Source organism: Canis lupus, chromosome 10, assembly GCF_048164855.1.
Source record: "Canis lupus baileyi chromosome 10, mCanLup2.hap1, whole genome shotgun sequence".
NCBI classification, from domain to species: Eukaryota; Metazoa; Chordata; class Mammalia; order Carnivora; family Canidae; genus Canis; species Canis lupus.
In genome coordinates, this window is record NC_132847.1 from 51,349,409 (window position 1) to 51,375,822 (window position 26,414).

The window sequence follows — 26,414 nt, forward strand, 5'->3', positions numbered from 1 at the left end:
ATGTCACATGTAAGATATGAACCTACATCCCTTCTCTTAGACCATCCAGAGAGGCTTAGTACCAGATATGTTTAGTGCTGTTTCATTACTTGTCACATCTATGATGCAATGAAGTGGCAGTTGCATATGCCATGTCACTGTGTGAGCCGCTGAGATGGAACTCCGCCAGTGCTGCTTCACAGGTAGGCTCTGGAATCTGATGGACTGGATTTTGAATTCCAGTCCATTATCCCTCTCAGCAAGCTTGCAGTCTAATTTTAGATATCCAGCTCCTAACCATGTCGCCATACTGCCATGGGAGAAGAACCTGGTGCTCGCAACACAGGAACACTGGGTCCTCCCAGCAGTTACCTTTCTTTTGGAAAATCAGTAACTAATGGGTTTATACATCAAGCGTCTGGGAGCTCTACTAGCATGAGTCATCCTTCTATCCAGTCCCAGCAATTCTGAGGTGGGTGGGGATAGATGATCTCAGAAACTTGGTGATTTCGTGGAGATAAATGCTGCCCTATGAGACCCTGGCAGCCTGACACCCTGTCTTTCGTGGTGATGCTGTTTCTAATTCCTCAAATTCGAGTTAGAAAAGTTCACTACCAAGCATCTACAAAATTAGTTCAGAAGCTTGAGGAAATCATGCAGTTTTCTTAAACAGTGGATATTGATTAGGCCTATTACATAATGCTTTTAACACAGTTGTCTGCTCCTACCCCACTCTTCCTGCTCTCAAAAGCTAGATGCAATAGGACGTGGTTGTGCAGATGTCATTTCTGTGGTGTCTGCAAGTGTCATTTTTGAAGTCCCACCGATAACTGTGGGTTGCTGCAGGGTCAGGGACCCACATTCTGAGAAGGAGCCAAGGACTGAGTCAGGATGCTTGCGGGAGCCCTGCCCTGTTTCTTCCTTTCCTTTCTGGCCCCACGATGACTTTCTTTTCTCGGTGCATCTCTAGAATTATAAATTCTGAAGTTCATGAGACTTTTCGTGAAACTGCTTTATTAGCCCACAGTGATATCCAAAATTAAAACTATTTCTGTTCTTCTGAGTGTGTGCTACTGCAGTTAGCTTAAAATGAGCTTAAAGGATGTGTCGGGTAAGCCTTTCTCTTTTGGCAATTGCTGTCTTGGCTAGCCAGCCTGGAACTGGGAGTCTTAATGAGACAGGAGATGTCCAGTCAGACAGTGTGGTGGCCATGGCCCCTGTCCCTCAAATCTTGACTGTGGCCTTTGGCAGTGGCTGCATACATCTGCCGAGTGAGTCATGATCATTTTTGTGTTACATCCTAAAAATTTCCAGTGTTACTTAATAATGAAGTCCAAGGAAACAGAAGGGTTAGAAATCAGGAAGTAGCTACTTTTTAAATGCAGTCTAGTATTTTCACGGCATGACTTTGTTTCATAACAAATTCCGATGTTGGAAATCTGCAATTTAAACCAAGTGTAAAGCTAGAACACTACTTTATAGTTTGTTTTCCTTTTTTTTTAAATTTATTTTTTATTGGTGTTCAATTTGCCAACATATAGAATAACACCCAGTGCTCATCCCATCAAGTGCTCCCCTCAGTGCCCGTCACCCGGTCACCCCCACCCCCCGCCCACCTCCCCTTCCACCACCCCTGGTTCGTTTCCCAGAGGTAGGAGTCTCATGTTCTGTCTCCCTTTCTGATATTTCCCACTCATTTTTTCTCCTTTCCCCTTTATTCCCTTTCACTATTTTTTATATTCCCCAAATGAATGAGACCATGTTTGTCCTTCTCCGATTGACTTATTTCACTCAGCATAATACCCTCCAGTTCCATCCACATCAAAGCAAATGGTGGGTATTTGTCTTTATTTTTTTAAAGATTTTATTGATTTATTCATGAGAGACACAGAGAGAGAGAGAAGCAAAGGCATAGGCTGAGGGAGAAGGAGGCTCCCTGCAAGGAGCCTGATGTGGGACTTGATCCCGGATTCCGGGATCACTCCCTGAGCCAAAGGCAGACACTCAACTGCTGAGCCACCCAGGCGTTCCTGTATTTCGTCTTTCATCACAGTTCCTACAGTGGCCAATTCTGCTGCTTCCTCACCTTGTCTCCTCCTTTTCTGTCGTCAAGCATCTTACTCTGGCTTCCTTGCCTTCCTCAGAACCACCTCAGGGCCTTTGCACATGATCTCACCCCTCCTCCGGATTGTCTATAGCTGGTCCCCTCACTTCCTTGACTCTGGTCCAAGTGGCTCCAAATTGGTGAGACCTCCTTTGATCTCCCGATGTCCTTTGCAGCCCAACAGTCCCTACTGCCCTCATCCTGCTTATCCATAGATCTAGTCACCATCTGACATTCTGTTTGTATATTTATTGAGTTGTGTAGTCTGCCTCCCTCCTCAGGAAAGCACTGCAAGGGCAGGCAACTTTGTCACTTTTGTTTCTGGGTGTATCCCCACTGCCTAAAATAGTTCTTGGCGCGTGTTAGGTGATTAATATAAATATGCATTGAATACTTGAATGAATGAATCATAGAATTTTTTCACTATTAGGGACAACTAAACTTATGTTATAGATTGAGAAACTGAGGCACAGAAAGTTATACGGCTCATTTCAAAATGGAGCTCAATCATTTCAAAACTGTTCTAGCTCTTTTTAAAAATCTAGGACTCTATGTGGAGCCTTCTGGTCAGTTGTCCAGTCCAGTCCAGGTTAACACAAAAGAATAAATGAAAATTGATAATTTAAAATTTTAGCAGAAAACCCACAAGTTACTATGTAATGGCAAAACTTTCTGATACAGAAGGCAGAGTCTTATTCATGTTTACAGCATAGAGTGCACATTGCATATAATTAGTGCTCAAGAGAACTGTGTTAATAGATTTGGTTATATTGTTATAAAGCCATTCCTTTCTGCAAGACCCTCCTTCTGCACTAGTCCCAAAATAGACAGTTATTCTTAGGGCTTTTTATTCAAAATGTTTTCAGTTATAAGCATCCCATTTAAGAGTGTGTGTGTGTGTGTTTAATTTCTTTTACAAATAGCTGACATGATCAAAGAGGTGACCTCATCTCTGGGAAAATCCAGAAATATTTAGTTATTCCGGTTTTCCAGATGTAACTACATCAAATAAAGCAAAGAACTAATCTTTCTAGTTCTCCACTTTGTGAAAAAATCCAGTTTTCAAGCCATGATGGTTTGCTGGCCTGAATGGTTCCGACCTCAGACTTATTTATGCTTACATAGACATCCTTGGAATCTCACTTTTGACAAAAAGTTGTTTATAAGTAGCATGATGTTTAGATATACAACAGTCAGTTTGGGAAGTGGAGCCAATTAATTTCTCTTTAAGCAGAAAAGAAACGAAGCACAGCTAATCCTTATAGTGAACTGAAGTGAACTCTAGAGATGTAGTGACATTAACTTTAGAGTTGGAAGCTGTGAAAATTCAGGATGGGTATATTTAGGAAAACGTGAGAAGAGAGATGGGTAAACCACATGAAATACAAAAGAAACCTATTTCTGTTGTTTGTAGAGATTTTAAAAATCCACTGTGTGTCTTTAGAAATCTTAAATAAATAAACAATTTGGCAGATATATTGCCTGCACTTTAGACCATTCTTAACTAACTACCTGCAAACTCTTTAAAACTATGCAAGCTGTCCTGGAAACTGATATGCACACTCCCAACTCCCAAAAATAAACAAAACCTCTATCTTCCCCACCCCATTACTGGCAGGAGTTCCGCTGCTCAGGCTTACTCTTCTCTGCTCCTTCCTGCTGGTGTATGGAAGTCATGTGGTTGGTTGTGGGGCCCATTCATGTCTATGCCTCTTTCTCTATCATAAGGTAACCTGAGGTTGATTCAACCCTGATAACAGAAGCAGCTAAATACTGGATTTATATACTCCAAAGGCTGGAAAGTAACTTGAAGAGATGAATCTTACCGTATGTGATCACTGGCATTTAGTTAAAGTCTGTTGACCTTTCCACGCATTTCTACAAATCTGGCTGTGCCAAATAAGCATCATGGTGTGGCATTCACTGCCAGCAGGGTGTATGGTCTGAGATGTTCTAGCAAGAGGGGTGGTTTAGCAGTGTGCTGCCCATGCTCTGTACTCAGTCTCCCAGACAAAACCTGATGTAGGAAAGATGTTAGGGTTCAAAGCTGATGACCAAGAAAGAATTCTTGAGATGTCTTTGGTGCAAAAAGGTGGTTTAATTAAAGCACAGGGACAGGACCTGTGGGCAGAACAGGTAGGGGCATGAGGATTGGCCCATTATAGACTTTCAAGTTGGAAGGGGGTTAGGGATAGCTTAAGCCTTCCAGGTTCTTTAGAAACAAGGTTTCCAGGATCCTGAGGGGGGCTTATCTATTGTTGGGAAAGGTCATTTATTATTGTTTAGTAAACCCTCAGTCATGAGACCCTTCAGATGTATAAATAACGTGGGTCATGATTGGAGGATGATTGCCAACATGTATAGGGGTGGGTAGAGATAAAGGAAATTTCCAAAGGAAGTTTTATATGTTAAAGTAGACTTACAGGGTCCTGGGAGGTCAGACTAAGATTGCCTTTTGCCCTTAGCTAAGTATTAACATCGAGGCAGCTGTGTCCCTAGAGGAAGGTCACTCTGTTTCAAGGACTTGTTAATGGGCCTAGATAGTAAGGAAATTTAATAATTTTTCCTCTGCTTTTATTTCCCATATCAAAACCCATCTGTAGGATTGCTGCCTGGGCTTGGGAGTTCAGTCAGAGTAACAGGTAGCAAAGCCCACTGATCCGAATGGGGATTTTGCCTGTGATTCAAGCTAAAGGGGCCGCTTACCTTGCTATATAACCCGCTAGGTTCATGACGTACCTCAGCATGGAGTCAAACTGCCTAAAGATTTGAGGGCTTCATCATATTTGATGGGCTGTCTTGCCTCTACAGGGTTACAGAGCCGGTTCTTATCCACATTAATAGCTCAGTAAGTCTCCCTCAGAGATGAGAACATTCGGTCACCGGAGGCCATCTGAGTGTCACTGGGTTTGGCCTGTCTGGCAGATAGTTTACAAAAGAAATTCACATGAAGTCACATGACAGAGGAAGAGAGATGAAAAGTATCCACCTTTACTAGAAATTAAAGAAACGCCCAAGATTAGCTTTTTAATCTCTTAATTTGGCAAAAAGTAAAGAAAAAGAATCATGTTGCCTGGTTGAGGCACTTCCATTCCCTGCCTCCGAGAAGAGCCATAAATTGGCACAGCCTTTCCTGGCCACATGGTGATGTTTAATGGGACGGAGACATGCAAATCCTTTCACCCAGCTGTCCTGCTTCTAGGAACCAAAAGCTAGGAATTTCTATTAAGGAAATGGATTGAGGACATACTCCAAGGAGAGTGTACAAAGGTTGCAGCATTGTTTGAATGTTAATACTTGGAAACAAACTAAGTATTTTAATAATAAGAGATTTAAGTAAATTGTTGTATATCTGAATGATAGATGTTTATAGTGCAGTTAAAAGATCTAAAATACCACAGATGGCCTGATAGATTGCTGAGTGAAAAAAAGCCATTTACAAAACAATGTGAGGTCGAACCCATTTTTTAAAGAAATCCTAATATATTTAAAAGTTGTGTTAGCTGAAACTTCAAACTTCAGTGGTGACTTTTGTTTATCTGCATTTTCTAATTTTTCTGTAATGATCATCTGTTTCTTAGTGTAATATTTTTGAAGTTATCATCAGCCAAAAAGAAAAGGTTCTGCAGCAGGTTTGGTCTCCTGCTAGGATTGTTGGCAGAGAGGGGTGGGGGAGAGGGGGTAGGAGAAGGTGGTGAGAAGGAAGGGGTCCCGCTTAGATTGATAAGCCTGTAGGAAGTATTCAAATGGTCTATCCAAAGTGAAATAAAAACCATTCATGGATTCTCTTCAGAACCATTGCACTGGGGGAATCCCTGGGTGGCTCAGCGGTTTTGCACCTGCCTTTGGCCCAGGGCGCAATCCTGGAGTCCTGGGATCGAGTCTTGCGTCGGGCGCCCGGCATGGAGCCTGCTTCTCCCTCTGCCTGTGTCTCTGCCTCTCTCTCTCTCTCTATCATAAATAAATAAAAATAAATTAAAAAAAAAAAGAACCATTGCACTGCATCAGTGGATGATGAAGGTCGTAGTTTGGGGAGCAGAGTGGGTTTCTCTAAAGAATAATAGTAACATATTTACTTTTTCAATAAATCCTCATCAGACATTTTGATTTTAAGATTTTATTTATTTATTCATGAAAGACACAGAGAGAGAGAGAGAGAGAGTGAGAGAGAGAGAGGCAGAGACACAGGCAGAGGGAGAAGCAGGCTCCATGCAGGGAGCCCTATGAGGGACTCGATCCCAGGTCTCCAGGATCATGGCTTGGGCCAAAGGCGGCGCTAAACTGCGAGCCACCCAGGCTGCCCCTCATCAGACATTATTAAATAAAGAACTGTATACTGTGGTTCAGGAACTTTATGAACTGTTCCGTCTTCCTTTTAAAAGATACCGCCCGGGGGATCCCTGGGTGGCGCAGCGGTTTAGCGCCTGCCTTTGGCCCAGGGCGCGATCCTGGAGACCCGGGATCGAGTCCCGCGTCGGGCTCCCGGTGCATGGAGCCTGCTTCTCCCTCTGCCTGTGTCTCTGCCTCTCTCTCTCTCTCTCTCTCTATCATAAATAAATAAATCTTAAAAAAAATAAAAATAAAAAAAATAAAAGATACCGCCCAAGAAGTCAAGTTTTCATTTCTAGATACTATTTCTTCCTGATGAAATATCCTCTATAGGTATTTATGTCAGGAAATTGAAAACGACTGCTTCAGCTTTTTAAAAAGTAAATAACAAACGAAATCATGCTTACAAAAAACAGAACTTGGATTCTATTCAGAGGTTGAAAGTCCTTCCCACTGGTCCTGCCCTTTACACAATGTATTCTTGTATTTAGGGATAATCAATGTTAACTTTATTCTAGATCTTTCTTTTGTATTCATTAACATATACAATTGTGTGTGTGTGTGTATGAATGAATATATACTAATAGTCTTAAAGTTTTTAAATTGGATTCTAGTACATCTATTATTTGCAACTTTTTCTATTTCATTTTATTACTTAATGTGAGTCTTTGCTCACATCTTTTTTAAAGATTTTATTTATTTGTTCATGAGAGACACAGAGAAAGGCAGAGACATAGGCAGAGGGAGAAGCAGGCTCCCCATGGTGAGCCCATGCAGGATTCTCAATCCCAGCACCCCAGGATCATGCCCTGAGCCAAAGGTGGATGCTCAACCTCTGAGTCACCCAGGTGTCCCTTTGCTCACATTTCTTACGTTGCATCTGAGTAAGGAATTGTATCTTTGATATTTATATCAATAAAATTTGTTTGCCCTTACTCTGCCTCTCAGAATAAATTCAGTCACCCAGGGCAACTTGTTAAAAACTTAGCCCTAGCTCTAAGTTGTTTTCCCAAAGTTTATTATTTTTGTTTGTTTTTGTTTTCCCAAAGTTTAGCTGTCAGTCAGTTCCCGGGAAATCTGAACCACATGGAAGGCTCAGTCAATGATTAGAGACCTAGCTCCCAAAAGTGCCAGCAGAATGTGATATGTAGTGTGTGATACGTGAAAGTGCTTAAGTTGTACTTTTCTCAACTTTACTTTTGAAGGATTTTAAGCATTCTTTTTTCCTCTGCCAGAAGTTTGCATTTCACTTGAGAGAAAATCAGCTTTATTTTCTTCCTAGGTCTACCCCTCATAAACCTAGTGACCCCACTTTCCTTCTAGGGGTCTCTGTTTCCTGGTCAGGAAAATGCTATAGCATCTCTAAGGTTCTTTCCAGAAGGCTCAGCATTCTCTCATTCTGTCTCATCAGCTCCATTAGCATCTAGGACAAAGTGTCCTGAGGGTATGGGGTGGGGAATGGGTTAATGCCCTGCCACATATGCACAAATGATGGTGTCCGAGTCATTTGCAGGTGTCCAACATTGCGACCAAAGGTTGGTTGGCAGCAAGACTGTGGTTGGGAGGAACCACAGCTCTGATCTCCCTGCAACTTCTTTACTAACAGCATGGTTCAGTTGTTAAACGTCTCAGATCTGTCTGCCTTTGCCTAATGTTTAGCGTTTTTAGTAATTTACTTTAAAAATCTGGTGTTCGGCACTCTTTCCCCACTCCCACTCTTCTGTGCATCTGTGTACAAGATGTACCTGAGGGCATCATGACATTGTACAAGTCACCCAGCTGGTATTTCAGGATAGTTTAGCTTTGAAAGACAGTGTTTCTCAACCAAATAATTCTCTTGATTTTAAGAGTGTGAGCTAGGTGTAGGGAAGGGCTTCAAATACAGTGCAAATGTCTTTTTTTAAATTCCTTCTGTTTAAGAACTGTTCACATGTCCTACTTGATTCAAAGGCCAGGGCGAATGTTTAGCCATCCTACTGTAATGAACACAAGTATTCATGAACCACAAGCTCCAAATGAGCTCCAACATCACTGCTTACGAGACATAATTTCCCCTTCTTAACTTTCTTATTTTTAAAAACTTCTTTTTTTTTCTTGGCCTCCATGCAATACTATCTTATTCTGTGGAACAGAAAAGGTAGCACCCATGCGTATTTCCATGCATACTACTAACCCTTCTCCTAGCCCCCCAAAAGAAAATAACTAAGATAACACACCTCTCTCCCAAAAAATCCACAGTGACTCTGTTCACGCCTTCCTTTTATTCCTATTGAATGGGGATTAGGTAAAACAAAACAAAACAAAAAAGGCAGGAACCTGAAGGAAGGCAGGATAGGGATAAGAAAAGAAAGGAGTTGAAACAATGACAATGAGGTGTGGGCTTTATGCAGATGTGGGAAGTAGGGAGGGCTCCCTGGGCAGTTAGCTGGGTTTTTAGATAAAACCAGACCAGGGGTAGTTTTAGAGTCTGCAGGATTTGCAGTAATACTTGAGGTTTGAGGATAGGGTATGATTCTGGCCGAGGAAGGCAGACCCGGGAAGCATTTATGATGCCTTGATTCTCTCTGGGTGTCGACTGTTCTCAAGCTAAAGATCTCTCCCTCCTACCTGCCTTGGAATATGGTAGTTTTTAGCTTTCCCTTGGGATCGCTGAAGCATGGGGAGTTCCTATAAAGCGATCTAAGACAAGGTGTGATGATAGCATTAATGAAACCTAGGAGGGATTGCAGGATTACCAGAGCCCTCCAGGGGGTATGAAAGGACTGTTTCCCAACTTGGAAGCAAAACCAGTTTTTGGTCACCAAAACACAGCAGCTGTTGCTCACCTATGGCTCAGTAAAGAGTAGCAAGGGACATGTGACAATGCCAAGCTCAGACCAATGTGCTGGGTAACCCTTGGAAGAAGGAGGGGTAACTGCAGTATTCAGAACTGAGTCCCAGTAAGATTTGTCAGGCCCATGAGTCTCTTCTGGCTTTTTTTAGCTGTGGGGTTGATTGGTGACCTCTCTCCAGCACCCCCTTTAGAACAGCAGTTGTTGCACCAGGGGAGGTGGCGTGAGGTGGCTGGAAAGAGCCAGGATTTAAAACCCAGCTCTCCGCCTCTTACTAGGTTAGATGTATGTCCTCAAACATGTTCTTCCATCTCTGAGCTGCGGTTTCCTCCACTGTAGAATGGAAATAATAATACTCTTTAACCTACAGAGATGTTGCCAAAATTAGACAAGATGGTATAAAGCACTGGGTATTTCTGTACCGCAATGCAGATACTTATATGCCGGTCCTAACTAGTGACAGATTCCTTTCTTCTTTAAATTCTGCAAGTAGAATTTGGTTCACGGGACACCTGGGTGGCCTGAGTGTCTGCCTTAGGCCCAGGGCGTGATCCTGGAGACCGGAGATCGAGTCCCAAGTCAGGCTCCCTGCATGGAGCCTGCTTCTCCCTCCGCCTGTGTCTCTGTCTCTCTCTCTCTCTCTCTCGAATAAATAAATAAATAAAATATTTTAAAAAAGAATTTGGTTCATTAATATAGTGAAATGAGAGTTACGTAGTTTCTCTTTTTTTTTCTTAAGATTTTATATATTCATGAGAGACACAGAGAAAGAGAGGCAGACACACAGGCAGAGGGAGAAGCAGGCTCCATGCAGGGAGCCCGATGCGGGACTCGATCCTGGGACTCGATCCTGGGACTCCAGGATCACATCCTCTGCCAAAGGCAGGCGCTAAACCGCTGAGCCGCCCACGGATCCCCCAGTTGCCTAGTTTCTAAGGAAAAAGTGAGGCAGATGGTAGAGCACTTTACACAAAGCCATTTCCATAAAAGCTGTAGCGGTCACTTTATCTGTTCGGAACTGTGCAGGCCGGCTTTGTAGGGGAGTGGGAGGAGCAGGGATTGTGTGAGGATCCCAAAATTCTGCCCCAGGTGTTTGTAAGCTACAGGGAGGTAAATGGACCCGTTTCTTCCTCACCGCATCATGGCCAGTATGGGTACAACTTAGCAATTGGTTTAACCATAGAATTTTGGCAAAATGGAAGCTCTTGGCCCCTTTAGGGTTTGACACAGATAGAGGGGTGATTCAGAGACTCCAGGCTTTTGAAGATGGGAATGACCCACCCTGCCGGGTTCTGCAAGGATCTCCAGCACTGCCCCCCACCACGGAGGTTCTCTCATGTCCCACAACCTCTGTGGAGACACCCTTCTCTCCATCCATTTCACAGGCAGTTTTACTCTTGCAGTTCCTACTGTTTGGGGTGGAAACATTAAGTCAAGAATTGGAACTGACAGCAAATCAATGGGAGAATAGGATTATTGCCTTTTTCAACTTACACCTTCAAAATTCCAGTCAGTGGAATTATTAGTCTTGTTTCCGAGTCCACGGATTTGGCAACTTCTGCAGACAGGTGAGCTCACCTCTTACTAAACGGGCGTATTTATAGGGATTTTCTCCCCCTCCCGACTGGCTCCCCCTTTAGTGGGGATGAGTAACAGATCTCTGGCATCTGTGTGGCACTTAACTGCGCTCTCCCCTCCTAGGAGGCGACTCGGTGAAACACCCCCCCTCCAGGCCGCCCTCTCTAGCCTTTGCCTCTTCAGTTCCATCCGCCGCTTTTCCGTGGCAGCGGCCACCCTCCAGTGGCCCACGCAGGTCACCTCTGGCCTCCTCCCTCCCGTAATCCCTCCAGGAGCCCTGCTGCCCTCCGGTCCAAAACCTCTGCCCCCCAAGGTCACTCCGCGGGTGGCACAGGGCCCACAAGGTGTGTTCGTGTGGTCTTCCCGCTGCAGAACCACACAGCCTTTTAGAAACCTTTAGTTAGAGACGCCTGCGTGGCTCGGGTTGAGCAGCTGTCTTTGGCTCAGGGCATGATCCCAGATTCCTGGGATCGAGTCCCACATCGGGCTCCTTGCATGGGGCCTGCCTCTCCTCCTGTGCCTCGCATGAATAAAATCTTAAAAAAAAAAAATTTAAAAAGTAAAGAAACCTTTAGTTACCCAGATTTCTAAATCAGGAGAGGTCATGTAGAAATCCAGACTGCCAGGCTTGCTTGAAAAATCGGATGATCTGTCGACACCGGGCTAGGCTAAGTCCCTGCACGCAGCTCAGGGCTGGAGCCGAAGGGCCACTGCCCCCTTAGCCGGCACACTCTGCCCCTGCCTGCCTGGTGCTGGGTCCCTTCCCCTCCGTGAAGGCAATTTCATTGTGATTCCCTCCGCCTGGCAAACATACAGCTGCCATGGGATTTTGCTGCCTCCTAAATTAAGTGTCCGTTCCTCACCTGGCACTCCGGCGTCCAGCCGTGATTCTCACCTTGAACATTGGTTACAAACACCTGGAGACCAAACACTGCGATTCCTGCTTACCTCCACCTCCCCCATCAATTCTAATTCAGTAGCTTAGGGGTGAGACTCAGGAATCTGTTTTTTTTTTTAAGATTTTATTTATTTATTTATTCATGAGAGACAGAGGCAGAGGGGGAGGCAGTCTCCCCATGGGGAGCCCCTTGCAGGACTCGATTCCAGAACCCTGGGATCACGCCCTGAGCCGAAGGCACTCAATCACTGAGCCACCCAGGTGCCTCTGTTTTATGTTTTTGTTGAAGAAATGGGCCTGTCTACGGAGACAAGAACCACCTGTCACTTTTTATCCCCCAGTCATTTCCTTTACAGGCATACTTCCATTTTATTGTGCTTTTGCTTTGCAAATACTGTGGTTTTTACAGATTGAAGGTTTGTAGCAACCCTGCATTGAGCAAATCTCTTGGCACTATTTTCCCAACAGCATTTGTTCACTTCAGGTCTCTGTGTCATGTTGTAATAATGTTCAAATTCATTTATTATTATATATCGTATGGTAATCTATGGCCAGTGGTTATGACTCACTGAACGCACAGATGATGGTTAGCATTTTCTAGCAATAAAGTTTTTTTTTATTAAAGTACATTTTTTTAGACATAATGCTGTTGTACACTTAATAGATTACAGTAGAGTGTGAACATAACTTTTATATGCACTCGGAAGCCAAAAACTTCATTTGACTCCTATTATTATGATATTTGCCATATTGTGGTTGGGAACTGAACTCACAATTTATCTGAGGTATGCCTACACATGTTATTTTTTTCCTTTTACAGTAATATGTTGACCATATTAGTCATCCCCAAAATATGTTGAATATTTAAGTATTCATAAAACCCCCGGATTAATTGGGGAAATGTTACTGTTTTTTTGTTTTCTTTTTTGTTTTTTGTTTTTTTTAAGATTTTATTTTTAAGTAATCTGTACATCCAACATGGGGCTTGAACCCAAAACTCTGAGATCAAGAGCTGCTCCTGACCCGCTTACACTCCACTGACTGAGCCAGTCAGCCCAGAAACATTACTATTCTTATCCCAGAAGACTCTTGGGCAATGGATTGGTTGAAGGATTTTTGCCCAAGGGGTAGGACTGGAAAGGAAGTTGTCTCTTACTCCAATGTGTTTTGCTCTGAGTTGTACAGTGACGTTTTTTGAAACCTCTGTTTCTCTATGTGGTGGAAGCCAGGAACAGTGTCCTCCCTTGTTCATGCTTATAATTTATACAAGGATCGGGACGCCTGGGTGGCTCAGCGGTTGAGTGTCTCCTTAGGCTCAGGGCGTGATCCTGGAGTCCTGGGATCAAGTCCCACATCGGGCTTCCTGCATGGAGCCTGCTTCTCCCTCTGCTTATGTCTTTGCCTCTCTCTCTGTGTCTCTCATGAATAAATAAAAATCTTTTAAAAATTGTTTTAAAAATTATACAAAGATAGCTAAGTCCTTCCCCAAGCTGGGGTAGAGGGTCTCCTCTGCACACATCTGGGAAGTTTGCGTCTTTATGCCCCACCGCAGTAACAGAGATTACCTAATGTGAATGCTCTGTTAACACCATACGCAAAAGTGAATCAGGAAGACTTCAAACTAACACATTTATTTTAGATGCTGCAGAGACTCTTACAACAGAAAATACCTGCTTCCAAGCCCTCACTTCCCAAGTTCAAGTTTATACAATTGCATGTCACCCACTATGGACCTTTTACTTTCTGTCCAGCTCAGAAGTCTCTTCATATACTGAGGATTTACCCCGAGACAAAACATATCTTATCAGTGGAAGAGGGTTGGAAAGTTATAGACATAAGACAAAAGAAGTTTAGGATTTTATAGCCTCTTGAGAGTTGAATGCAGGCTTTCACAATAGCCTCACAGAAGCCCATTTTTTTGCTAAGATATCATTCTTGTAGTTCTGTATGTCCCTCCTTCCTGCTACGTTGAAAAGATAAGTGATATCTTGAAGTGAATATGTACCAAGTGATATATTGAAGTGAATATGTACCAAAAAGAGGACAAACACTCCTCAGAATAAATGAGATCCAGCTTTTTTTTTTTTTTTTTTAAGATTTTTATTTATTTATTTTAGAGAGAGCAGGAGCATGAGCATGGATGAGCATGGGAAGGGGCAGAGGAAGAAGCAGGCTCTCTGCTGAGCAGGGAGCCCAACTCACAGCTCCATCCCAGGACCCTGGAAGCCGAAGGCAGACCCTTAACTGACTGAGCCATCCAGGTTCCTGAGGTCCAGCTTTGAGAGTAGAAATTAAGTGTTTTCTTTTTTTTTTTTTTTAGGGACACGTGGCCATCAAGAATCATGAGCAACCCATTTGCACACCTTATTGAGCCTTTGGATCCTGCACAACCAGGAAAGAAATTCTTTAATTTGAATAAATTGAAGGATTCAAGATATGGTAGGCGTATGGTTCTTTGATGTAATTGTTCTCACAGCAATCAAGAGTCTTGTTTGCATAATAATTAAGCTATGTAATTAATTAGCCTTTAGGAGAGTTGAAAGAGGGAGTTGCAGAAATGCCTGAATGGTCTTGGATTAAGCACATAAACACACACCACTTTCTTATGTTGCCTGTTTTTAAGTAATTTTGATTATATAAATATGACATTTATATAACATTTATAGCATATAGAGTATTTGTGCACATATATTATTTAATTTGTATAACAACTCTGTGAGGTCATGTTTACAAAATGTAAGAAGTCCTAAGAAGCTGAGGTCCAGGGAGCATCAATGACATGATCAAAAAACAACTGTGGGTACCAGAATTGGATAAAAACAGGTCTTTTTTATTCCAAATCCTCTGCTTTTCTACCTTTGCACTCTGGTCTTTCCCAAATAATATTGGTTATTAATATTGATGATACAGTATTTCTTTTTTAAATAAACAAAATAGTTTTTTCAGGAATTACCATTGTTTTATCCTCGAACCCATTATGGTGTTTATGCTTGTGTTTCCATTAAAAGGTATATATGACTGTACTTTGATCTTAATTATAATAGTTGTAAAGAAGTTATTTTCTCATTTCTTAAACAATAGTTTTCATAAGAAATATTACTCTGTGTGTTACTTGCCAAAACGTAATACAATAAATACCTAGACTGACTTCTTTCATGGTAACTTAAGAGAAACTCTATTATTGGAATCCAAGGTAAGGCAATAATTTATTATGAAAAAATTAACTATAATATTTATCTTTGCCTAGTCTGTGGGTATTTTCTAGTACCGAATGTCTTTTAAACCCATTCGATATGGTTATATTTTAAACTGTTGAAATCAGTTTAAATTTACCCTCTTTCCCTGTTGGAGGAGTAGTCTAATGCCTTGTATCAAGTTTATTTAGAGATTGGCTTTAAATAGTTCTTATGATAAGGTGTCTCATGGCTTTTATTTGTTTTGTTATGCTTTCTCCTTTTTCCCTAGAACGCTTACCATTTTCTATCAGAGTTCTCCTGGAGGCAGCCATTCGGAACTGTGATCAATTTTTGGTGAAGAAAAATGACATTGAAAATATCCTAAATTGGAATGTCATGCAGCATAAGAACATAGAAGTGCCATTTAAGCCTGCTCGCGTCATCCTACAGGACTTCACGTGAGCCTGATATCACTTCACTTCCCTCTTCACTGCCTCCCTTGTCAGCCTTTAGAGAGTGCTTCACATACACACACACGCAGCGCCTATATAATTGATCACCCAATATCCAGACATTTTTGAAAATGTAAGAGGTCTGTTATCCTGGACAGCAAGAGTTTGTCTCAGATAAATTCGGATGTGTAGTCACTCCACCTTTTCCAATGGCAAAGGTCATCATCTTTGGTCTTGGAGATCCTAGTCTTAAGTATAGTGGCAGAAGATGGAAGAAATAGCATGGAGTATGACTGTCTTGGAATCTTGTCTCCCTCACATCCTATCACCCACAAGCCAGTTTCAAACAGCCATCCCTAGAACACTGATGTGCTGTCACTTTAGGGAAGACTTGTAGTTCACAAGGCCCAACCTGTTGCTATTCAGCCTCAGTTCACACCTTGCCATTCCCAAGAGTCTTTACTTCCCATCATGGCCTGTTTTTTTAAGACACTATCTTTCCATTTTTAAATGATGTTGTTTTATTCCTTTTAGAACTGAATTTCATTTTTCTAGAGGACAGTCTAGAGGACAAATTTTATACTCTAAAATAATAAAAAGGAGAGATTCACCTAGTATAGATTTGATTCATAGCATACTTCTCTGAATTACATCCATTTCTTTAAATTTGATCTGAAGTTGGAGGTATGATCCATGTATCTTCTCTAGGTCTTTATCACCCCACCATGTGAATGGGAATCAGCTATGGCAGGAACAGACCCAGGGTTTTTAAGTGCCTACTTTCCTAAGGTCTCTATTTAGACCACATTTGTTGTTAACTTTAGTGCAGTGACAAAATTGCATGTAGAGATACCACTCAGTCATGGCACTTCCAATTTCTGCTCAAAGAAAGATATATAGAAACTTCCACTTTTCTAAGTCATCCATTGTCAGCCCCACTGATGACACTGTCTCACGGCCAATTGTCAGTGGAGGCAAAAGCTGAAAAATCGAAGTACGCTTTATTCAACAGTTTTGTTTTCTGCTTAATTCTCTCTTTTCTCAGAGGTGTGCCAGCTGTGGTTGACTTTGCTGCAATGCGTGATGCTGTGAAAAAGTTAGGAGGAGATCCAGAGAAAATAAACCCCATCTGTCCTGCCGATCTTGTAATCGATCATTCCATCCAGGTGGATTTCAACAGAAGGTGAGACATTAGGACGGATACTTGGGTTTTCTGTTTTGTGCAAAATCTTGGAATTCACGTCTTCTTTATGTGTGTATGTAGATAAACAAAAGAAGAAATCTTTAAAAGATGTATTCAGAAAAATTCAAACTTACCAAAGATTTTCCAGTAAAGGGGGGGGTCTTTTTTTTCTTCTTTTTTTAAATTTATGATTTTTTTCTTTTTACTTCTTCTGGTGCCCAGGCTGAAGGAGAAAGCAGCTATCTGGTGATCACAGAGGCTCAGGAGGGCAAATGGGAACCCACAATATCTCTTGAGGCTTAGATCAGAGCTAGTGTAGAATCACTTCTCTTCACAGTGACATTAATCAAAGCAAGTCACAGTCAAGCCATAAGTTAGGGGTGGGAAGTATATTCCATCTGTAGTAGAAGTAGCTGCAAGATTACACAGGGGACGCCCTGTGAGTGGCTCAGTGGTTGAGCATCTGCCTTTGGCCCAGGGCGTAATCCCGGAGTCCTAGGATCCAGTCCCACATCAGGCTCCCTGCAGGGAGTCTGCTTCTCCCTCTGCCTGTGTCTTTGTCTCTTTCAGTGTCTCTTCTGTGTCTCTCATAAAGAAAGAAAGAAAGAAAGAAAGAAAGAAAGAAAGAAAGAAAGAAAGAAAGAAAGAAAGAAAGAAAGAAAGAAAGAAAGAAAGAAGAGAGAGAGAGAGAGAGAGAGAGAGAGAAGAAGGAAGGAAGGAAGGAAGGAAAGAAAAGAAAAGAAAAGAAAAGAAAAGAAAAGAAAAGAAAAGAAAAGAAAAGAAAAGAAAAGAAAGATTACACAGGGAGGGCAACCAGGTGCTGCTAGAAGTCTAGTATCTTAACCAAGAAGAATAACTAAAGAGTTATCATCAACTCTGTGTGGGGAAAAAAAGAACTATACCACATTCAGTGCTGGGGAAATTAATTATTTAGTAGAGAGAGTGATTCCTGTGAATCACATTAATCGCATTAATATTTTTTAAATTAAATCATCAAAAATTTCAGAAAAAAATTTAAGTATGTGTCAAATGTCTTGAGGAGAAGGGCCTTTCTAAATTTAAAAGAAATGGGGATCCCTGGGTGGCGCAGTGGTTTAGCGCCTGCCTTTGGCCCAGGGCGCAATCCTGGAGACCCGGGATCGAATCCCACATCGGGCTCCTGGTGCATGGAGCCTGCTTCTCCCTCTGCGTATGTCTCTGCCTCTTGCTCTCTCTCTCTGTGTGACTATCATAAATAAATAAAAATTAAAAAAAATAAATAAAAAATAAATTTAAAAGAAATGAATGGGGGCACCTGTGTAGCTCAGTAGTTGAGCATCTGCCTTCAGCTCAGATCAAGAGCCTGGAAACCTGGGATTGAGTCCCACATCAAGCTCCCTACAGGGAGCCTGCTTCTCCCTCTGCCTATGTCTCCGCCTCTGCCTCTGTATCCCTCATGAATAAATAAAATCTTTAAAAAAATATATAGTAAAACCCAGCAGATTAATGGGTAAAAAAGTAGACATTTCACAATGAAAGGAAAAGCAATGATAAGCACTATATGAATCCTTTTTAACTTCAGAAGTAATAAAAAAAAGTAGATTAAATCCTTGAGATACCATTTTCTCTTATCAATAGAGTTAAGATTAGAAAATAAACATTATTCATTATAAAGGTGTCATGAGGGAGACACTTTTATTCCCTGCTGATAATACTATAAATTAGGAATGATGAAAGCAGTATGTATAAAGATTATTAGAAATTGTCATATCCTTTGTCCTGGAATTTCCACTTCTGAGCATTACCCTTTATAGATAATCTGGAATTCACAAGTAGCTTAATGACTAAATAGTGTTCATGACAGTATTTATAATAATGGAAACCTAGAAGCATTCTTAATGGCCAAGAAAGGAGAATGATTTACTAGATCATGATATGTCCTTAAAGTGAATTATTAGGTAGCGTTTACCATTATAATTATAAAATGTTTAATAACACTTGGAACGTGCTCATGTCACAGCTCAATGAGCCAGATATAAGTTGCATGTAGAGTGTGATCTCAGCTAGGTGAAAAGTTGTACAAAAACTAAAAGATTGGAAAAAGAGATGACAAACTGCTGAACGATTTATCTCTAGGCTTATAACTGTTATTTATTTTGATGATAAGAGGCTATGGTTTTTTATAATAAAAAATCATTTAAGAGTATGAAACTATTCAAAGAGGAAAAAAAATAACTTTCCTTGCTTCCTTAGGGACTTAAGTGGGTTCCATACAGCCTAAAGAGAAATGTAGTGACTGGTCATTCTAAGATTAATGTTGTCAGTATCCAAACCAGATAAATTCCGGATAAAGAGAAATCTGCTTTGTCCCCTGAATTGACAGTTCTTGGAACAGACTAGATACTCAGCAGCTGTTCCCTTTCCCTTGGACTCTAAACTCATCCTTAGGCAACTTGTCTTTTTTTTCCTCCTTAAATCACATGAGCTCAATTTAATGGTTTGGAGTCAAAGGGAAGAATTAAAAATACATACACAAAATGTTATTCTATTTGATAACAAGGATATTTCCTAACACCCCACTTCAGAAGTTATTAAAGTAGCCTCACAAAATCATGGACAATTTTATCTTTCTTGGAGATTCTCACTGGTGTTGATGATTTACCTTTATTTCACTGCCTGGAAGGTAAAAGTACAGGGAAGCCAGAATTGTAACTGTTTTAATGTCTGAAGTCTTTTGATTCAATATTCAGAGAACTCCTCTGACTGTTAAGCAGTATGAATCTGGGTAATTGGAAAGTTTACTCTATTGATTTTTCCTCTTCAAACCTTAAAATCCATCAACTCTGGTTTCAGTTTTTATGGACTCTTTTCATTTATACTGCAGTACTGAAAACATTATTATGGAAACAGCAAAGTCTGAGGAGATGGGGGCAGGACTTTGATCCAAACTGATATCCAAATCTAGCAACCCCCCCCCCCCTTTTTTTAAATTAAAGAGAACATTTCTGTTAGGAGTGTTTTCATTGGTGGTGTTTTGTTTTTATTGCTCAAGGTTGGTTTTGCAATTTGACCTCCCAGTCTCTTTCCATATTTTTATAAGGAATTAAATGTGATATGCCTCAACTTTTGTGGAACTGTGTGCTATGGGCTGATTTCCAGCTATTTCCAGAAATGAACTAGAAAAACTGTGGAAGGGGTGCTTGGATGTTAGATACTCTCATTTAAGTATTTCTGAGCCCTTTGCCTCGTTTGGATAAGAATAATTGGTGTCACCATTTTTAGGAATGGAGGGTCTAACTAACTCATTATTGTAAAGTTTTTCAAAGTTATCTCAAAAATAACTTTAAAAAAAAATCCCAACAAGATTATCATGACGATTTCTGAGCAGATTTCCTGGGTATGGAAACTCTCTCCTCAATAAATACTGTTTGTGAACTTCTGGAGTACCATTAAATGGAATACTCAGAAACTTTGATATACGTCCAAATCTGAATTCAAATTATGTAACTGAGGAGAAATTTACTCTTTAGTCCATGAGGCCATTCGTATTCAGAGAACTTACTAAAAGCTCAATCGATTGGTGAACTTAGGGAAGTTCTGAGTTGTGGAAAAAATCCAAATTCTAGGTCTATTTATTCATTCCAGGAACTAGAACTGTTAATTTGAGCCAAAAAAAAAAAAAAAGAAGTGTTTTGTTTTAATAAGTAAATAGGTTTTTACTTGAAATTAACCTATCTTAAAATAGATTAACCATTTCTGGCTTCTGTTTGTCCCGTGAATATGTTGTTTATATCACACTGATGTCCCAGCATTCTCTGGGGTGACTCTTGCCCTTCCAACCGTGCTTTTGTGCTGTGGAAAGTTCTCATGTCTTTCTAGCACTGAAGACAAGAGGGTAAGGGTCCCTGACTGGCCGTCCACAAGTGTTCAGAGCACCATAGAAGGACTGGGGAACCAGAGGCAGGGCTGCATATGATTAAGAGCAATGTTCAAAGATCTGTCTTCCTTTATTTTAAAGTTAAATCTATTTAACAGACCTCTGTGTGCCAGTATTTGCTTAAGAAACAGATTAGTTTAGAAGAGAGAAAATTAAAGAACACATGACCTCAATGCAGTCAGTAAATGTAGTAACCAAATCATCCTGACCCAGGGAGTCCAGAGGGTTCTACCTGGAGAATCACTTGATCCAGGTCCGGAAGGGGTTTAGAAGGAGTGAGTCCTGGAAAAGGCGCTCTACACAGAGAATGCAGCGTGAGGGAAGCGAGGTGTGGGAGAGCATGGGGGCTGAAGCTGCGGCTGAAGCTGCAGTTTGGTCCTGGTGATAGAGGTTTCATATTCATATTTCATATTCATAAAGGAAGTTTGAGGTTACACTTTGTTAAGGCAAGGGATTCGTGCTTTATTTACAAAATGGGAAGCCATTGTCAGGTTCCAGATGGGTCCTGATGATCTGTGTTTAGAGAATGGTCCCTGGTGATCGTACAAAGGTAGGTTGACAGAGGAGCCAGCTAGGCTATTTCTAGAAGAAATGCTTCCGTAGTTGTAGAAACTAAGTGGTGGGAGGGGAGGTCATTAGATGGGGATGAGATTCAGAAAGGAAGCTTGTGTGTTAGGGGTTATCCCGTTGACTGTGTGGTGTTCAAGGTATTCCTGATGCAGATGCTCAGCATACATTGGAAACGTGGATGCAGACTTAGACAGACAGAAGGGAGCTGGAGGGATGAAGCCCTCAGTGTATTAGTGAGAAGGAGACAAGTACCTTGAGGAATAGCCACACCTGGTCCAGAGGGTCCAGAGGCTCTGCTGTTCTGGGGGCAGCATTCTTGTCCAGCCTTGTTTCTCTCTGTTGGCATCTCTCCTTTCTCTCTTTCTACCTGTTGCTTTTCTCTAATACATACACACACCTACAGACATTCATACTCTACATCAGGGATCAGCAATTTTTTTTAAGGGCCAGGAGTAAATATTTTAGGTTTTGTTGGCTACATACTCTGCTCACGTATTTTTTCTTTTTAAACAACCATTAAAAATGTAGAAATTACTGTTTGCTTCAGGGCCAAACACGTACAAGTTTGGGGCCAGATTTGGCCCATGGAGCTAGAATTTGTGGACTCTTGCTCTGAGGCACCCTCAGGAACTAATTCCATTAAAGCAACTGACACTGACCTTGGCGAGTATTCACACCAAGAGAAAAACAGTCATGGTGGTAACTGAATGGAGCTTTTGTAGAGTAAATGATAAGTGCTCCCAGTCCTTCTTCCCCAAGGAGCACCTCCCTATCTTTACCTGGCCGACTCCACTTCGTCCTCCAGTCTGCACCAATGTCATTTTCCTCTGCAAAACATGCCTCATTTCTGGTCTGAATTTGCAACCTTTTTTTTTTTTTTAAATTTTTATTTATTTATGATAGTCACACATTGAGAGAGAGAGAGAGAGAGGCGGAGACATAGGCAGAGGGAAAAGCAGGCTCCATGCACCGGGAGCCCGATGTGGGATTCGATCCCGGGTCTCCAGGATTGCGCCCTGGGCCGAAGGCAGGCGCTAAACCGCTGCGCCACCCAGGGATCCCTGCAACCTTTTCTGAGTGTTCCCTTGGCACCTTGTACTTCTTGTATCATGACATTGATAGTCACTCTCTGATAATTGCCTGGTTGCTTCTCTGTATCACTGGCCAGGCCTCTGAGCACCAAGTGGGCAGTGTATTCACTGCTTTTGTACCCTTGTATTCCCAGCAGGTAGCACAGGGTAGGCTCTGTGAATAAGTGAAGGAAGAGGGTGGATGAGAAGTAGAGAACGGCCCCATAGCCGTCTGACCCAGGCTCAGACGATGGCTCTATAATCATCAAATGTCTGGCCTTGGATAGGTGAGCTAACTTTTCGGTGCCTTGGCTCCTCTTCTGCACATAGAGGTAATAGTGGTACCTCTGGGAGAGATTGCCATGATGATTGATGAGTTCCTGCAGGTAAAGCACATAAAGCCTGTGTCATAATCCTGCGCTTTGGCTCTGTCTGCCAGGGTTTGAATTTCAGCTCCACTGTTTACTAACTGTGTGATCTTTTTTTTTTTTTTTTAAGATTTTATTTATTTATTCATGACAGACACAGAGAGAGGCAGAGACACAGAGGAAGAAGCAGGCTCCTCACAGGGAGCCCGAGGAGGGATTTGATCCCCAGACGCCCTGAGCCAAAGGCAGACATTCAACCACTGAGTCACCCAGGCGTCCCTAGCTGTGTGGTCTTGAGCAAGTTTCTTAACCTCTCTGTATCTCAGTTTCCTTTTTTGAAAAATGTGGCTGTTTGTTGCATCTAACCTAAAGGGTTATTATGGAGACTAAATGAGAAAGTAAATTTTAAATACTTAGAATAGTGGCTTGTTCCTTGTAATTAGTAAACATTAACTACTTTTTTTTTTTTTTTTTTTAAGATTTTATTTACTTATTCGTGAGAGACACACAGAGAGAGGCAGAGACACAGGCAGAGAGAGAAGCAGGCTCCATGCAGGGAGCCCGATGTGGACTCAATCCCGGGACTCCAGGATCAGGCCCTGGGCTGAAGGCAGGCACTCAACCACTGAGCCACCCAGGCATTCCTAAGCATTAACTACTAATTAATGAAGTCTAACTTGAGTCTTAGCTATTAATTTACTATCTTATTCTGTGTTCACTGACTACATAGTATACAGTTTATGAGTGCCTTCTGTATGCCACATCAGCAAAGTTGTAACTATGGTTTATTTTACCTTCATGATTTGATTATAAAAATCCTAGAGAAGCTTCTTCTTCTTCTTTTTTTTTTTTTTTAAGATTTCATTTATTTATTCATGAGAGACACAGATAGAGAAGCAAAGACACAGGCAGAGGGAGAAGCAGGATCCCTGTGGGGAGCCCGATGGGGGACTCGATCCAAGGAGCCCAGGATCACACCCTGAGCCAAAGGCAGGCACTGAGCCAAAACCAAGGATCAACCACTGAGCCACCCAGGTGCTCCCCTAGAGAAGCTTCTTTGATGCCCTGCTCTGCCTGTGTCATTCCTGATGGACTAAATGACTTTGAGTAAACATCATCATATAATCTGTGCTTTATAAATGTTCTTGGGTAGCACCGTCCTTCTCTGAAATCTCTGTCCAAGAGCTAGGAGATGGTGATTCTATAAATGCCTGGGCCTCCTGGCATTGCTGGTTCCCTGTCTCCCAAAAGAAACAGATGAAATTGCCAGCTCGGAGCAGCCCAGCTCAGAGAGGTGTAACGAGGTCACCCATGGGAAAGAAATACGGGAACAAGAGTTCTTTCAATATCTAAGCTGCTGTTGTCATCATAAATGTCTAGAGTCTGTTCCTAAAAGTCAGGCTTTGTAATTAGATTAGTTTCAACTTAAATTCACTTAATGTGTGTTACTCACCATGTTTAAAGGTATTGTAGGGATCACTTGAACCAAATAATAATTATTCTTTTTACTTTTGCTGATTCCCTCTCATTTCCCATGTGAATGAATGCATCAGTACCACACAGCAAGCCTGCAGACAAAGTTGCCAGTTTGTTCAACACCCATAAGTTCAACTGGTAACCTTTTAAACCTTAAAATGTATACATTTAGTTCTTCTCTCTGACAGGACAGACAGTTTACAGAAGAATCAAGACCTGGAATTTGAAAGAAATAGAGAACGATTTGAATTTTTAAAGGTATGAGCAGAGTTTGGTTTCACTGGTTGTTTCTTTATATATATGGGTACAGTACAAAGAGAGGTGCCGAGGAGATGGGCCACATAGAAATGCATGAGGTTTTCATAGTGTTCTTTCCATTCTCAATCCTAGTGGGGTTCCCAGGCTTTCCGCAACATGCGGATTATTCCTCCTGGCTCAGGAATCATCCACCAAGTGAATCTGGAGTATTTGGCAAGAGTGGTATTTGATCACGATGGCTATTATTACCCAGACAGCCTTGTTGGCACGGATTCGCACACTACCATGATTGATGGTTTGGGTGTCCTTGGTTGGGGTGAGTATTGTTCCAGGATCCTATTCTGTATATGCTATTTGTATATGTGTGTAGCTTGATTTACACTAATACCGTGACATCCCGGGAGCATGATTTTGTGTGATCACACATATCAAAGAGGTATTTCTGTGTTTTGTTTTTACTGCTCTATTTCCAGTGCCTAGAAAAGTACCTCATGCCTAGTAGGGACTCAAAAATAATGTGTGGAAGAATGAACTGGAATAAAGGTTAGGGACATTAGAATAAATGCAAATCACTGGAGCTGTTTGTTAAAAATGGAGACTCCCAAACCCCATTTTCCACTTGGTATTGAATCAAGGCGGTTTTGATACAGGTGTTCTTGGGGACCACATTCTGAGAAATACTTGTTAAAAATTCTGTAGAGGGAAACAGAGGAAAGATAACTATTCTTTATAGAACCCAGATCTAGGGGATCCCTGGGTGGCTCAGCGGTTTAGCACCTGCCATTGGCTCAGAGCGTGATCCTAGAGTCCGGGGATCATTCCGCATCAGGCTTCCTGCATGGAGCCTGCTTCTCCCTCTGCCTGTGTCTCTGCCTCTCTCTCTCTCTCTCACACACACACTCTCTCTCTCTCATGAATAAATAAATAAATAAAGTCTTTAAAAAAAAAAAAAGAACCCAGATCTATGCTAGTAAAACCTTGTAACGGGGTTGAATTCCATAGTGAAGCACACTGAAAGCATCCTTGTGTCATGCTGGCCTTGCAGGAGTGGGTGGTATCGAAGCAGAAGCGGTCATGCTGGGTCAGCCGATCAGCATGGTGCTTCCCCAGGTGATCGGCTACAGGCTCTTGGGAAATCCCCACCCTCTGGTAACGTCCACGGACATCGTGCTCACCATTACCAAGGTAATGAATGATATGCTGCCTCTCCCGTGGTCTCGAACAGAGTGACAGGGAGGAAGTGCACGATGTTAGGAAACAATATGTTGATGATTTTTAAAAAGAGATAAAGGGACAGTTCTGTGGCTATGTGTTAGACAGTTATGTTCATTTTACTCTTCTGTGGTTACATGGATCCTTTTCTTTAAAAAGAATGTATTTTGAAAGTGTGACAGAGTTCAAATACACAGAAGTTAAAATGACATTCATAGGCGCCACCACCTAGATTTAACAGATGGTAACATTTTGCCGTATTTGCTTCAGAGCTCTCCATGTATGTATATTTTTTAAGAAATAAAATGAAATATTTATGGCCTAAGCCATCCTCCACATTCCTAGAGATACCACTTTCCCAAGGTGGTATGACTTATTCCCAGGCATGTGTTTATACTTTGACTACATTTTTCCACATGAGTCTCCCTTATGTGTAAATAACAAGCTGCTTCTGTGAATTTAATGTCTGACTTTCTTAATTCCCTTCTCTGTATTCAAAGTTATATTATTGTAACAGATGTTTCTCCAAGCTGGAAATAGTAGTTTTTTTTCTTTTTCTTTAGCTTTTGCAAGAAATAATCTTTTTTTGTGATTTGCTTTGCAAAAAGGAGAGCCATTTCATTTTGCAAGATTATTAGAAAAGTGAAATTATTCTATTATCACAAACATTCTTCTATTATCACATATCTTTTCTGGTTATATATTTAGGAGGCTTGGAGTGTTAGGGATAGCTACTGTCCTGTTAAAGGCCAAAAATGTTTCTCTTTGATTTGATCTTTATGGACTTTGGAATTGCATTTATTGGAATATTGTAACTTAAAAAAAAAAAAAAAAAAAAAGGAATATTGTAACTTATTGTAGATGTCTGTGCATTGATCCTCACATGTAGAATAATGTAGGACTTGCCCATAGAATTTAGCAGAAGCCCACATAACCTCAAGAGCCCATCCTTCTGATTGTCCACATGGTTCATGAAACTGGCTTCATGCAGGGCTGCATCAGCCACCAATGCCT

At 41.5% G+C, this 26,414-nt stretch overlaps 1 protein-coding gene across 3 annotated transcripts in view; it reads left to right on the forward strand.

Moving 5' to 3' along the window:
- Positions 1-26,414, forward strand: part of ACO1 (aconitase 1) — a 59,475-nt gene that overhangs the window by 9,156 nt on the left and 23,905 nt on the right. For 2 of the 3 annotated variants that reach the window (XM_072841614.1, XM_072841613.1), the window contains 6 exons: positions 14,040-14,158; positions 15,185-15,353; positions 16,393-16,530; positions 24,119-24,188; positions 24,321-24,504; positions 25,234-25,373. In XM_072841614.1, the coding sequence (XP_072697715.1) occupies positions 14,062-14,158; positions 15,185-15,353; positions 16,393-16,530; positions 24,119-24,188; positions 24,321-24,504; positions 25,234-25,373 (798 nt within the window). In that variant the 5' untranslated portion in view covers positions 14,040-14,061. Of the gene's footprint in view, positions 1-10,790; positions 10,812-14,039; positions 14,159-15,184; positions 15,354-16,392; positions 16,531-24,118; positions 24,189-24,320; positions 24,505-25,233; positions 25,374-26,414 lie in introns of those variants that run through there. The other variant, XM_072841615.1, reaches the window with a different exon arrangement.